The sequence below is a fragment of the Myripristis murdjan genome, chromosome 24 (genome assembly GCF_902150065.1).
Source record: "Myripristis murdjan chromosome 24, fMyrMur1.1, whole genome shotgun sequence".
NCBI classification, from domain to species: domain Eukaryota; kingdom Metazoa; phylum Chordata; class Actinopteri; order Holocentriformes; family Holocentridae; genus Myripristis; species Myripristis murdjan.
Window position 1 is genome coordinate 30,498,195 of NC_044003.1, and position 14,324 is coordinate 30,512,518.

Here is a 14,324-nt window from a genome sequence, read left to right on the forward strand (position 1 = left end):
TGTGTTGTCTACTGCTGTTCCTGTGCAATGTCTGGATAACCTGCTGCTGGAATCCAAGAAATTCTCAATTTGGGATCAATAAAGTCCATCCATCTACTTCAACCATTTGAGAAAACAATGTTATGTAATCCAGAAAAAACATAACTGATTTTGTTATTGCTTGGTGCGAAATTGAAGCGCCCTTTATTTTATTTTATTTTATTTTGTTTGTTTGCTTGCTTGTTTGCTGCTCCTCGAACATGAATTAGAAAGTAGGAGTGGTTCGTCTTCGCGTACATAGACGATCTTCGATGGTGATACGACGTCTTACTTCAAGCGCTCCGCAGGGGGAAATTTGTTTTTCCAAGGTAACGAACTCACTACCGCCCAGTCAAACTTTAATTGACAGGAGGAAGTCGGTTCTTATGATAGCCGAGTTTACGAGCTGTCACTTTTTTTTTTTTAGCAGGTTACTCTGGCTGGGTCTGCGGCTGGGTCTGCGGCTCTGCGGGGTGGAGGGGAGGGGAGGGGCACTCGGACGGCAACAGTCCGTACACACACACGGGCTGAACGCTGTGAGGAGCCTCCGCGCTGAGCTGAAGACAAGACAGGAGGAGGAGCAGAGCTGTGGGCTGTGCTACCACAATGCTTCCCGGCACACAACAGAGACGCAACACAACAGACAAGCGAGCCAGCCATTGAAGAATGGGGGAAGCGCAGTCCGGCTCCTGTAATGATTTTGTAGAAGACTGTATTTTCTGTACGATCGCGAGCAACCAAGATAAATACACGACCATCATTAAACAGGTAGGTAACCCCGCACAAACTTACTGGAAGACTGATATTGCGTAAGTGTGGCATTTCCCCGCATGAGGTGGAGGTCATAGGACATTCCCATTGTAGCTGGTGACAGAATTTGACACCGGTAACGTCAGTAGTCAGTGATCATTTCAGTGCATTCAGGAATTCTTTTGGATTCCACTTTTCACTGTAGATACTTGACTTCCTGTCACCATGCAGGTAAACACTCAGCTTAGTATCAGCAGACTCAGACCAGCTGACTTTTAACTTAGTATCAACTTTGTAAGGGCAGACTTAAGTTGATACTTAGTTGATCAAAGGTGATGTTAAGCTGAGCATTTAAATTGTAGCAAATGAAGTGTTACCTTATTTTATGAGGTCTTCTTCTTCTTCTTCTTCTTCTTCTTCTTCTTCTTCTTATTATTATTATTAGTAGTAGTAGTAGTAATAGTATCATCATTTTATTTGATTATTTATTGGTTATAGCCGCTTTCCCTCAGTCTTGCTCATCTACTACTGAGGGGGAGAAAGTCTAGAGCAGCGCCTGGCATACTGGGCTATATAAGGATTTCTACCATTCAGTGTGCGACAAATGGGTTTCTCGTCATAAGCCAATGAAATACGAACTCTTTGTCACAGAATGATGAGCTGGCCTGCTTCAGGGACATCTGCCCCGCCGCCCCACACCACTACCTGGTCATCCCCAAACAGCACATCATCAGCTGCCGCTCCCTCCAGAGCACGCACGTCGGCCTCGGTGAGTCAGGGAAGCCTGCTCTGCTGGTCCACACCTGTGAGAAATACCTGATGATTACCACATTGGACGATTCCATGCTACAAATGAACACCCGATGTACTGTCATTATCATTATGAGATTTTGAGATTTTATTTTTTTTTAATTCCAATACCCCAAACCCAAGTATCACCACTGCCACTGCTCATACTATTGCTAGTGGTACTACCACTGTTGCAGATGCTGCTCCTCACACCACTGAAACTACTATTACTACTATTACTGTTGCTACCAATACTGTTAACACTGAGGGTATTTTATCAGATATTTGACCAATCTGCCAACTAAATCGTTACCAAGAAATTTCTTCACCAATGTGTTTCTAAAGGTGTGTAATAACATGTACTAAAAGGTTGAAATTCAACTCTTGGGGGAAACCTCATAAAAAACTGCTTAAAGTTGGGGTACCGATAACCGATTTTTAAAAAATTCTAAAGTGCTTAAATTGGACATAAGTAACTTTTCAGGGGTCAAACTAGGGGTTTTTCATGATGATGCTGAGTTGATTGCTAGCATTTATTTTTCACCAAGACCACTCCCTGGTGGAAAAACGGCCGCACCCACTAGGGCCCTATCTTGCGCCACCCTCTACCCATTGCCACTACCCGCTATCCGTGAATTGCACATTTAACAGCTTCCACTATCCCTAAACGGTATCTTGCTACCCGCTATACATTATGCCAACTCCGTTATTTGCACCTGGAGCTGGGCCCGTGGGCGTGTTTTATATGCTTTCCCTACAATTGCTATCTTGAGCATACACTTCAGGGAAAGCGGACAGCGGGTCTTCGAAACCACCCGCTATCCCATTTGGGCTTTTACAGGAGCGCGCCCAGGCGGCTTCAATACGCGTCCACTTGGACACATGTGGATGTGCACATGCGGCTCCACCTCCCGAATAAAAAGCCACCTTGCTTTAGCCTCAGTTGAACCCCTAAGAAAATGGCAGAGATAGTACTAAATCATGACCTGCCTCTCTCCATCGCGGGTTTAGGATTTAGGATTTAGGATAGCGCAGCCTTCTCTTAAAGGCAATGGCACCTGGCACACTGATTGGTTTAACTGGCGTAACGCCCAAACCACGCCTATGCATAATATAGTGGGTAGCGCAGGTGTTTTACGGATAACGGCAGGTGCGCAAGATAGCAACTTTTGAGGGGGAACACCTCTTACGCAATGCTGAATCCCCAAATAATGGGTTTAGGGACTCTGGCGCAAGATAGGGCCCCTAGTTTCCCGGTGCGGCACAGGGTGGCGCAGTGAGGCGAACCCCCAGCAGAGCTAGTTTCAAGCAGCGCAACCCGAGGAACGCTCAGTTTGGTAGTTTGGCAGTCCGAGGTGTGCTGAGATGAGAGTAGTGTTGCAGCAGCGGGAGGTGTTGACAGATTCAGCTTGGCGTGGTGACAGTTTCATGCCAAAAGGCTTTGCCAAGGTACGCTCAAAGCTCGCAATCTGAAACCAGGTCTACTTTCAGCGCAGCCGGTGTAGTGGAACTTTGGCAGACCAGCGCGCAGTGTGCACATGTCACCAAAACCTTACAGGCAGGTGTCCAGAATGTCAGGCACATTAACAATGCAATAAATACCGTCGAAATCCACTATTCAATGCTACTGTCTCAATTAGCACATACATTTATTTCCATATCGACTGTCCCGTCTAGGGTTGAGTACCGAAACACGGTGCCAATAGGGCACTGGTTCTGACGTAAATGGTAGTAATGAGACCGAATAAGAACAAAAATTTTGGTGCCTCATTTCAGTGCCGCCCTCTGGTGTTCCGGCATGAACTTGCGGTTGTTGAACGTGACGTCAGCGCCGCTACTCCGAACACTTGTTGATCAGAACTGATAGTGAGAGGATCAATAAAGACGCTGAAGGCAAAACGCTCCAAGGTTTGGCTACATTTCACGTCTAAGGAGGATGCAGACTCTGCATGCAACAGATGCCTTAAAGCAATGTCATGCAAGGGAGGTAACACGTCGAATTTAATGAAACACCTGGCGACACATGGAGTTTATTTGAAAGCCGAACAATGCACTGTGTTTGATAATCTACGTCAGCGGTCCCCAACCACCAGTACCGGGCCACAAGACATTCCCGACCGGGCCGTGCAGCCCGACTGCCCGATACCCTACCCTAGTCCCGTCACAACTGATGTCAGATCAAAGGAGATTGACACCTTTTGGCATGCGTAATGGGAACCCAACCTGATCACCTGTCAGTCAAACAATGTGTCCAGTATGGTGATGTCTTTTTTCCAGTCATGGTGTCTGGAGCTGCTAATGTTAACTACCCAGTTCCTCTTCCACATATATAAATATTCCTCACAAATCGAAAATGTAAAAGGCATCAGTTCCTTGCTATACTCTGGGCGTTTAGAACAGCAAATGTAAAAGTTTTCATGAACCGGATTTTGTTTTAATCTCTAGCGTGTTGTTGCATCAGTATGTGATGGAGACGAAAGTTGCAAAACAAACATGTATTTAAATGAAGGTGGCGAGGATTATCCTTTGAGGTAAAAACATTCATTAAAAATGGGGGCTTCACAGTTAAATTTATATTTGCTTGTAAAAATCAATAACTTTAACAGACGGTGACAGAGCTGGAAAAAGAGAGATGCGAGGCAGCTAGGTAATGGAAAGATGGGAATGAGGAAGACGAATGTAAGGATAGATGGATGGATGGATGGATGGATGGATGGATGGATAGATGGATGGCAGCTCCAGCATCATTCCAGCAGCCAAGACTGGCCTCACTGTCCTGAGCGTGTGTTGCGGCTGCTCTCTTCCTCCATGTCAATTGTGTAAACGTTCATTATGTCTTCGCGCAGCACATTTTAAAGGCGAGGACAGGGGCTCATTTGATTGGTTTAAAGTGAATCGGCTGTGTCAACCCCACTCTACGCCTTCTCTCCTCTCTTCCGCCGGTAGGAGGGATGGCAGAGTACTTGCCAAACTTGCAAAATCCACCTGGCCACACCCAGTTGGCGAAGCGCAGGTGCGCTGTGCCCCCGCCTCGCCCAGTCTGCGAAACTAGAGCCCTAGGTGTTCATGGTTATGAGCCAGTTCCAACACTAGACCCCATGGCTCCTGAGGAGCTACTCCAGTTCACAAGCTGCAATTGTAATGGAGATTGCAGCAACCGGTGATGCAGCTGCAAGTAATGTCAATCTCATTTTATTCTGTTTTTAGGGTGACTCTGTAACATCTGTCCAGGGACTACAGATGAAAAATAGCCTCTTGGCTAACTCTGGCGCATTTACAGTAATGTTAATTAATGTGCACTGTCCCTGTCAAACAAACAAACAAACAAACAAACAAATAAATAAATAAATAAGAAGAATAGTGTCAAGTGCATCTCAGCATGTGGAGTTTGTAAAGGCATTACATGCAAGAATGTTATTCATGATGGTGTTGAAGAAGACTCAGACATTGACTCCTGAAGCATTTGACATGGTGGATCAGTATTATGCAACTAATTGAAATAAATGCAACTTTATATGTAGGCTAAATGCAAAAGTGGGCGTGGCAGTTTTTCAACTAAAAAGTGGTTGCAGTGAAAAATAAATGCTAGCAATCAACTCAAAATCATGAAAAACCCCTATTTTGTCCCCTCAAAAGTTACTTAAGTCCAATTTAAGCACTTTAGAATTTTTGAAAAATCGGTTATCGGTACCCCGACTTTGATCAGGTTTTTTCGGGGTTTCCCCCAGGAGTTGAATTTCAACCTTTTAATACATGTTATTACACACCTTTATGAACACACTGATAAAGAAATTTCTTGGTAACGATTTAGTTGGCAGATTTTTATATGTTTCCCTTACTGACTAGTTCTACTACTATGCACTATTACTCCTGCTGCTTTTGCCATTACCACTGTTACTAGAACTACTATTGCTATTATAGAAGGTCCTGGGTTTGATTCCCACCCAAGGTCCTTTCTGTGTGGAGTTTGCATGTTCTCCCCGTGTCTGCGTGGGTTTCCTCTGGGCACTCCGGTTTCCTCCCACCGTCCAAAGACATGCAGGTCAGGTGAATTGGAGAAGCTAAATTGCCCCTAGGTGTGAGTGTGTGAATGTCAGTGTTTGTCTGTCTGCCCTGTGATGGACTGGCGACCTGTCCAGGGTGTTTCCTTGCCTTCGCCCTATGAGCGCTGGGATTGGCTCCAGCACCCCCCCACGACCCTAGTGAGGAGTTAAGCGGTTTAGAAGATGAATGAATGAATGATGACAGTACATTGGGTGTAGCAAGGAATTGTCAAATGTGGTAATCAGATAGTTATGATAAAGATATGAACTGTATGCAGCTAAATGTCTTTACTTCTTAACACAATGTGCAGTTGTGAAATCGTACTGTGCCAAATCACGCACTACACAAAATACTGTAAACAATAGAGTCTGCTGGACAAACGAATTCCTGATAAGAGTGTTAATTATCTCATTTTTTTGTATATCAGCCAACATATACACTGATACCAAAGTATTAGTGATGAGCTAATTCATTACATATTCTAACATGAGCTAAAAAACGACTGCTACTACTATTTATGTGCCTGTCACTTCCTAACCTGAACACACAACTTTATCTTTCCTATACATTGTCAAGTGAAGCTATTTTCAGTGATTAACTATTTCACATGTCCAACAGTTGAAAGGATGGCTGGTATGGGGAGAGTTGTGCTCCATGATCGTGGCATCACCGATATGAGTGACATAAGGTAATGTATTTATGTGCATGAATTCTAATATCAGTCTTCCTCCCTTTTATCCAGCCGTTGGTTTCCATTCATTCCACTATGATATGAAAATGAACTTTCAGAGGCTTCAAACTTTCTTCATACCAGTATTCCATCACTATAAATGAAGTCGTCTGAATTAGTTTTCCTAAAAGCAGCAGCCCTGTTGTGTTTTCATGACTTGAAATTGGACGGAGTGAAGTGGTCCCTCCACTTGGGGAAAATAGTCCTATAGGGAAATGTTTGTTTTACACAGCCAATTATCAATTCTGTGGTTTATCAATGTTAAGGACTTTGATAGCCACGTAAGCACGACATTATATGGTGGCTGTTTCAACCAAATGAATAAATCAATGAATGGAGGGATTGTGACAACATGTGAAAAGTTGAGCATCTTGAGTGCAGACTAAGTGAGCAGATTATAATTTGGAGTGGATTGGTGAGACTGCTCTCTCCTTGACTTTACATTGAAGTCCACAGGTTTTAAAAACACAGGCTCACTTCATAAGGAAGTCCAAGCTTGTTATTGTGTGCTAGTATTTCATTTATGTGTGAAACCCCCTCTGCTTCCTCAGAACCTGAAGTCAAATTGAAAAGGGGAGAGCCCAAGTAATAAACGTAGTTTGGAGAGAACAGTGAACAGGATCAGGAACAGGATCTAATTTATATTAACTACTGATTACTTTGACAGTGCCCTTTGTATATATTATTTTGATCATCCTTGGCTATCTTACCTTAATCATTATATATTTTAACTGTGTCTTTACATGTCTTGTATTTTTAACTTTTCACAATGAAGTTGAGCCTGAAATATTGTTCAGCATTGCAAACCTGAACCCCTGGTCTCAATGTGAAACATAAATCAGTATATGAAACAGGGCAGTCTGATTAATCCTTGCAGTGTATTTGAATACATGCAATAAAGGCGACCCGTCCATCTGTCTGTCATCACATCCGCTCCTGTGCCCAGAGGCATGTTGTGACTCTGTGATCTTTGATGTGTTTGAATCCACAGGCTGGGCTTCCACCGACCCCCCTACACCTCAGTAGATCACCTCCACCTCCATGTGCTCGCCCCTGCCAGCAAGATCTCTCACTTTATGTTGCATAAGTTCACTCCAGGCACAGACAGATTTGTTAATGTGAGCGCTGTTGAGAAAAAAAAATGCCTTCTGCCTCTGCTTCGCTCTCAACCTTTCGATCTTCTCAACCTTCTCAGCTGTTGACAAGACGCTGTGGCTTACCTTTGCACTATTGATTGTTATTCTTTGCTGTTATCGGGAGTATTGTGCGTTGCTCTGGTCAAGAGCATCTGCTAAATGGTTGAACAGATCACCCATTTTGTAAAATGTGATATTATTTCACTTCCCCCCTAGCTGTTCTGTAGGACAGCAGTGTTGCTATGTTCCTCTCATTGTTACTGAGTGCTGGATATTGGCTGGATGCTCCAAATGCTAACTGTTAGCCTCCTGCCATTGAGGTAGACTTCCCCCCAGCTAACATTCTGAAAAATAACTGCCTTAATCAACTCAAAAAGGTTCAGCATCACTTTACAAGTGTTGCTTTCTGAAACTAAAATGCACACGTTATTACTCAGTGCATATGGATGATAGTTTTGGTGAAATTCCTGTTTATAACTTCATTTCTAACTAGCCTTCAAGTTTAAGTTGCAAATGCACACTTTCTGCCTTAACATTTAAAAATCGGAAATATATATTTAGAAGTATAGCTCTGCGTCATGTTATAAATCTCACTATTATCTAAAAATTCGTATTTTCAAAATCCTGTAATATATTTATGATTTCTTCTTAATTTTTCTACATTCAGATTTTGCTCACTTACCCTCTGTAGTACCTCTGCGTACCACTAGGAGTACCCTCATTTGAGAAATGTGAGCTTAAACCAACAAGAAAATAGTTATTTATGTGATTTTTTCTTTAACAGTCAACATTTTTATGCAGCTACCACACATCAACCTCAAACTTTGTTTATTTTATAATTTGAGTAAATCAAGGTAGTTATTTTTCAGAATGTTAGCTGGGGGGAAGTCCACCTCAATGGCAGGATGCTAACAGTTAGCATCCAGCCAGTATCCAGCACTCAGTAACAGTGAGAGGAAGATAGCACCACTATGAGGCTGTGAAATAACATAATTAATTTTTCAAAATGGATTAACTTTTCATTCAAGGTATAAACACGGACAGGGAAGCAATCAAGTGACGCGTTTGACTGTATGCAGCTCCTTTTGTCTTTTGCAGTTGCTTTGTTTTTAGCTTTTTTCTCCCATCGCAGCAGTGACACTAATTGTGCTTTTATGCTGACACACACCGTGTAAAATACACCTTTTCTCTTTTGCAGGAAGACCACCTGCGCAGGTGTCTCTTGAAAGCCGCTCCCAAAACCTCAATCAGGTGTGCTTCGAGAAAATATATGGCTTCTCTCAGCCATCACATAGCTCGCTGGACTAAAGGGAGACAAGCCAAAGAAAACAAATGAGTTTGTTGTGCCTTTATCATGACACAGTGTACATTTGTTATCTAATAACCTGAAAATGTATTTGTTTTCATTTCTTTTACAAGTTTCTTTTCAGTTCCATCCTGTTTTGAGTTATTTATATATGTGTGTGTGTGTGTGTGTGTGTGTGTGTGTGTGTGTGTGTGTGTGTGTAATGGAGCACATAAACACAGAATTTTATTAAAAGATCAGTTATAGACCTTGTGCACACATTCTTTTCTTGTTTCCAAATGGAACACATAGGTCGGAAGTGGGACACGCCCAAAAGCAGCTATCCCGCAGTTTAGTCATGTCATGTACTTTCAGTCTACAACACAGATAGCTCTGAAAACACTAATGGACACTCAGAACGTTTCTCAATCTAGACAGATCCAAGACTGCCTGCTCTGTGACATAGCCAGTGAGCAGACGGACAAGGAAATCCTGCTGAGTGTAAGTAGCGCAGGAGCTGCTTAGAATATTCAAGATTTATACATCTCTCTCTCTCGGTTTCTGACTCTCTCGGTCTCTGACTCTCTGTCTCTGTGTGTGTGTGTCTCTCTCTCTGTCCAGTTCAATTCAGTTTAACCCTATAAAGCCTGAACTATGAAAGAATTGGCAGAAAATTCCAATTTTTTGAAACTGAACCCTTTATTTAGTCCTATAACAAAAAAAAAAAAATGTTATTACACAATCTTTCTGTTGTATGACATATGATATGTACTTGAAGTGCCAATGGTATGGTCCAGGGTGAACAGGGGAAGTGTTCAAAGGTATACAACAGTATTTTGGTGAAGTATTGATTAAACTGAAACGGAATGTGTTATTTGATAACGTGTATCATATATGATACAAATGGCTTTATAGGGTTAATTGGCTTTACTGGCATGACGTCTTGGATCAAACATGTTGCCAAAGCAAAAACATGACATTTAAATGTGTATGTAATAATGATAATAAATGTACATATACACATATACATGAAAATAATAATAATAAACATAATAACAATATTTCAATTTCAATGTATAGTAATACACAGTGTAGCCCACACTGAAACACGTCTGGCTTTGTGTCAGTAACCTATTCCTCTGCCAGTTCTACTGTAGTGCTGGCTTCTGCCAGAAGGTTCTCTCTGTGTCTCTTTTTCTCTGTGTGTGTGTGTGTGTGTGTGTGTGTGTGTGTGTGTGTGTGTGTGTGTGTGTGTGTGTGTGTCTCTCTCTCTCTCTCTCTCTCTCTCTCCCTGGACAGTACACTATAATGTGTGTATGTGTATGTGTGATCTCTATCTGCTTCACAGAATAATGAGCTGGTGTGTTTTCATGACGCCAACCCTGGCTGCACACATCATTATCTGGTTGTTCCCAGAATGCACGTCGGCAACTGCAAAACACTCCAAAAGGAACACATACCTCTAGGTCAGGGCCTCCCGAACTTGTTTTTTTTTTTTTTTTTTTTTTTTTTCCATAATTGTTATTTCAGTGATCCTAATAGAGCACTGCGATGGTGTATTAGGGCCACTCTAGGGGGAGCCGGCGAAGGGGTGGGTAATATTCCCAGAAAAAAACTCAGATATTCTCTGAGATTAAAGTAGTAAATTTATGAGACAAAACTCACAAATTTATGGCACGAGTCATCCTTCACTATATTGTGGACAAGTGGGTGAGTCCACTAAGAGAACACTACAGACCCGAATGCTGGAGCCCTGCGGCGAGGGTGATGAAACATTTCTACCCTGCTGGGAGTGCTCTCCTCAAGGATGATAACTCCCCCTTGGAGTCTATACTACCTAGTGTAGACTCCAAGAATCAGATTAGCAGACTTTATGTTTACAGATTACAGTTTTTAAGCAGCAAGTAAATGTCTGTGTTTGGTGTAGGCTGTGTGGCCTGTGTTACTGGAAACTAATGATGTACTGCCTGTTCGTCAGTGGAACAGATGCAGGAAATGGGAAGGAGCTTATTAGAGAAGAAGAAAGTCAGCGACCTGGATGACATCAGGTAATTGAGTTTCCTGTTACGAGAACTGACATTTTGAGTGACTTAAAGATCAGTTTGCCTTTAATTGGCTTTAATTGTCCTTGTTTGTTGCTTTTCTTTCTTTCTTTTTCTTTTTTTGGAAAACAAGGACAGAAAAAAAAAACAGGTGCTTCAGATATAGAATCCAGGAACATGCAAGGTGCTCTGGAGGTCAAAGAAATAGAAGAATGAGTTCCTGGGTGTATTTCAGATTTAATTATATTTTTATAGTTGAAAAAAAAACAACAACAACAAAAAAAAACTAAGACTAAAAACTGTGTGGTGAGAAATGTGGTGATATAATGCATATGGGATTAGCTGTTATCTAATGTCTCCCCCATAATGAAAGCAAATGGGGAAAAAAAGAAAAAAAAAAACTAATAAAAAAAATTGGGCACAAAAAAGGTAAAATGCCTTTATTGATTACATGGGCATATAAAGATAAAAATGATCTTTTAATTAAACCTTTGCAAATGCATGCAAATGACTTTATTTACTCGGTTTTGCTCTTACAATAACTATGTTGATGGTGAGTTGCACATAATTACTCCTACCTTACCTCATTGCATTAGTATATACTGTGTTATCCTGTGTGATATTTTATATTTATTATATTTACATTTTTACGTATTATATTTTGGGGCATACTAGTATTTATTATAGTAATACATAGATATTACATATGTATGCACACATCTATCTTTATACATCATTATTATTATTGTAATGTGATTATAAATCTATTTTATATATGTATTCTATTCTATGGATATTTTGCAGATATTTTATATAGTCTATATAGTCTGTGCAAAGGTTCAAAAATAAAAGGTCTATAGATATTCTATAGATATATTTTAGTATATTTCATTTTTTATTATGCTCATAGGATATGCAAAGTTTTTTCTTTTTTCTTTTATTCTTTGAATTGATCGACTTTATTTATTTTGTTCTGTAGTGTGGAGACATAGATTTTGTGAATCGTGTTATCGTACTGTTGTCTCTGTGTAATGTCTGGACAAGCTGCTGCTGGAACACAGGGATTTCCCAATTTGGGATAAAGAAAGTACACCTACCTACTTACCTACCTACCTATTGTAGTCCTGCAGAAGACTGTGTGTGCAAGCTGCATCTGTTAAAAGCTACACACACACACACACACACACACACACACACACACACACCCTGGTTGCTGCTCTGAGGCATGCTGTTGTCTGAAACGATGCTCTGAATCCGCTCTGAATCCCTGCAGGATGGGCTTTCATCTGCCTCCGTACTCTTCCGTTGCCCACCTGCATCTCCACGTTCTGGCTCCAGCCAGTCAGATGAGCTCCAGGTCGCTCACTCGCTACGGCCCTCACTCCTATTGGTTCATCACAGTGAGTGACAGCTCGGACGGCTGCAGCCCCTCTGATCTTAAAGCCATGTGATCGAATGAGCTTTAGATGTGGAAAACTCCTCATCACAATCAGAAATACTTCATTGATCCCTGAGGGGAAACTGGCTCAAATTCTCAAGTGAAGAATATATGACAAGCAAAAGTGAAATGATAACAAATAGAAAAAGAAATAAGAATTATAAAATATGTGCATTAGAAATGTGTAAAAAATAAGTTTGTACATTATGTATAAAGATGTGCATAAATCCTACTTGTGCATTCAGCCTAGTTTTAAAAAAGTATGTCTAAATATGTGCATTAATCCTACAAAAATATTACAACAATAAATACAGAAATAAGAAATTGAGCATATATTAAAAAGTCTACCTATATACACCATGTATCCACAGGGATTGCACTGTTGTCAGGTCAAGAATCATCATGTCCTAAAGCTAGAAATTATTGCAGTGAAATATTGAAATTTTGAGCGTTAACTTTCTGTATTGTTATGTATGATGTGTAAATGTTACATAGACGGTTTTGTACTCTGCATCATTATTTTCACTTTTATGCACTAACTACGTGCACCTTCACTGTGGATGTGCAGCTAACTTGTGTGAACTTGTGTGTTGCAGGTAGACAAAGTGCTGCATCAGTTAAAGATTCACGGCCAAGTCAAGTGAAGACTTTTGTCTATGTCACAAGCTCCAGGAGTCTACTGAGAATCTACTGTAAATCAAATGGAAATTCTGAAGAATTGAAGTGTTTCTTTAATGGTCATCAATCAAATGTAATGATTCACCACTGACACGATGACATGTACTGATGTAAGTTATTGAAAATTTATCTATGTACACATTAAAAAGCTTATTTCAGATGTATTACTGTAATAGTCAAGAGGTACAAGGACTACGTTACCCATGATCCTCCACTCTACCCAACTCAGTGCATCAGCACATATGGATTGTTTTTCAGTACTTCTCAGATCTCTCATTCACACAGTGCCTTGTGTGAGTTTATCACAATGTGTGTTTAAGTTTGTTTACTGTGTTCGGCACTTTGAATGTCACAAAGTTGGACTGGATGCCTCATTCTAATTTCATCTGATATTAGTGCATCCTAGTTGCGGATCTGTAAATCACACGATGATTTAAACGTTTTCAAGTGATTGGAAACAGAGTATAACGAGTTGACAGTATATTTGTTTGAGAATAGTTTGTAATAGCAGGCCTAATTGATAGCCTTTGTCTTGTTTTCTGGATAGATGGATGGATAGAGAGACAGATAGATAGATAGATAGATAGATAGACAGACAGACAGACAGACAGACATGGATAGATAGATGAGGAATAGGAAAGTGCTGTGTTACAGCAGCAAGTTAACCAGAAATGATCTATTGAAAATATCTGTAGATATTTTGTATTTGTATCTATGGATTATTATTATTATTGTTATTGTCATTATTATTATTATTATTGTGCAATGCATTATTATGTGAAGGTTTGTCGTTGATTTTTGTTTGTTTAATTTTCTCGAGTATGTGAAGGCATTTTATTATCAAATAATAATTTATTTTTTCTTTACCAATTTAAATATCTTTAAAAACAACAACAACAACAACAACAAAATGATATATCATGTATTAAAATGTATTAAAGAAGTGTCACATGCGGCACTTGGATCCCAATCTCTGAATCTCAGTCCTCTCTGTCAGCCACAAGATGTCGCTAATATTCCAATACTTTGGATGGCATCTCTGACGTCATGTAGTGCGCCAGGGCTGCGCAAACAAAAGGCGGGAGATTGGAAAAACAGGACACGGTGCAGTCGGAGAGGCAAACAACGCTCATTTCCATAATAATTATTGTGGAAAATGGTTAAAAAGGCATCCAAAAGAATGTTAACATTTATCATCAAGGCGAAAACAAAGACTCGCCGCATTGTGAGGGCAACGGCAGACGCAATGGTCGCTGGAGTGAGGTTTGTCTTCACTTTTTGCACGTAAAGTTAGCCAAATTTACTAAAGCATTTCCATATTATGATATTCTCTACCGCTTTTCTCTAATGCTAGCCATAATCAGCTTATGCGCTATCCTAACCTTCATTCAACGCTAACCTTAACCATTAAGCC

The 14,324-nt window shown here is 40.7% G+C and overlaps 1 protein-coding gene across 3 annotated transcripts; it reads left to right on the forward strand.

The window, feature by feature from the left end:
- The first annotated feature begins 281 nt into the window (after positions 1-281).
- On the forward strand, positions 282-13,475 carry LOC115355700 (uncharacterized). Of its 3 annotated transcripts, none has more exons than XM_030046551.1 (11): positions 282-347; positions 446-786; positions 1,420-1,537; positions 6,220-6,289; positions 7,323-7,449; positions 8,666-8,718; positions 9,187-9,253; positions 10,101-10,218; positions 10,731-10,800; positions 12,068-12,194; positions 12,829-13,475. In XM_030046551.1, the coding sequence occupies exons 2-11, from the start codon at positions 685-687 to the stop codon at positions 12,874-12,876; spliced, it is 900 nt and encodes a 299-aa protein (XP_029902411.1). In that variant the 5' UTR covers positions 282-347; positions 446-684; the 3' UTR covers positions 12,877-13,475. The 3 variants fall into 3 exon arrangements, with proteins under 3 accessions (XP_029902411.1, XP_029902413.1, XP_029902412.1); XM_030046553.1 differs by having other exon boundaries at positions 306-347; positions 449-786; XM_030046552.1 differs by lacking the exon at positions 282-347 and having other exon boundaries at positions 383-786.
- The last annotated feature ends 849 nt before the right edge of the window (positions 13,476-14,324 follow it).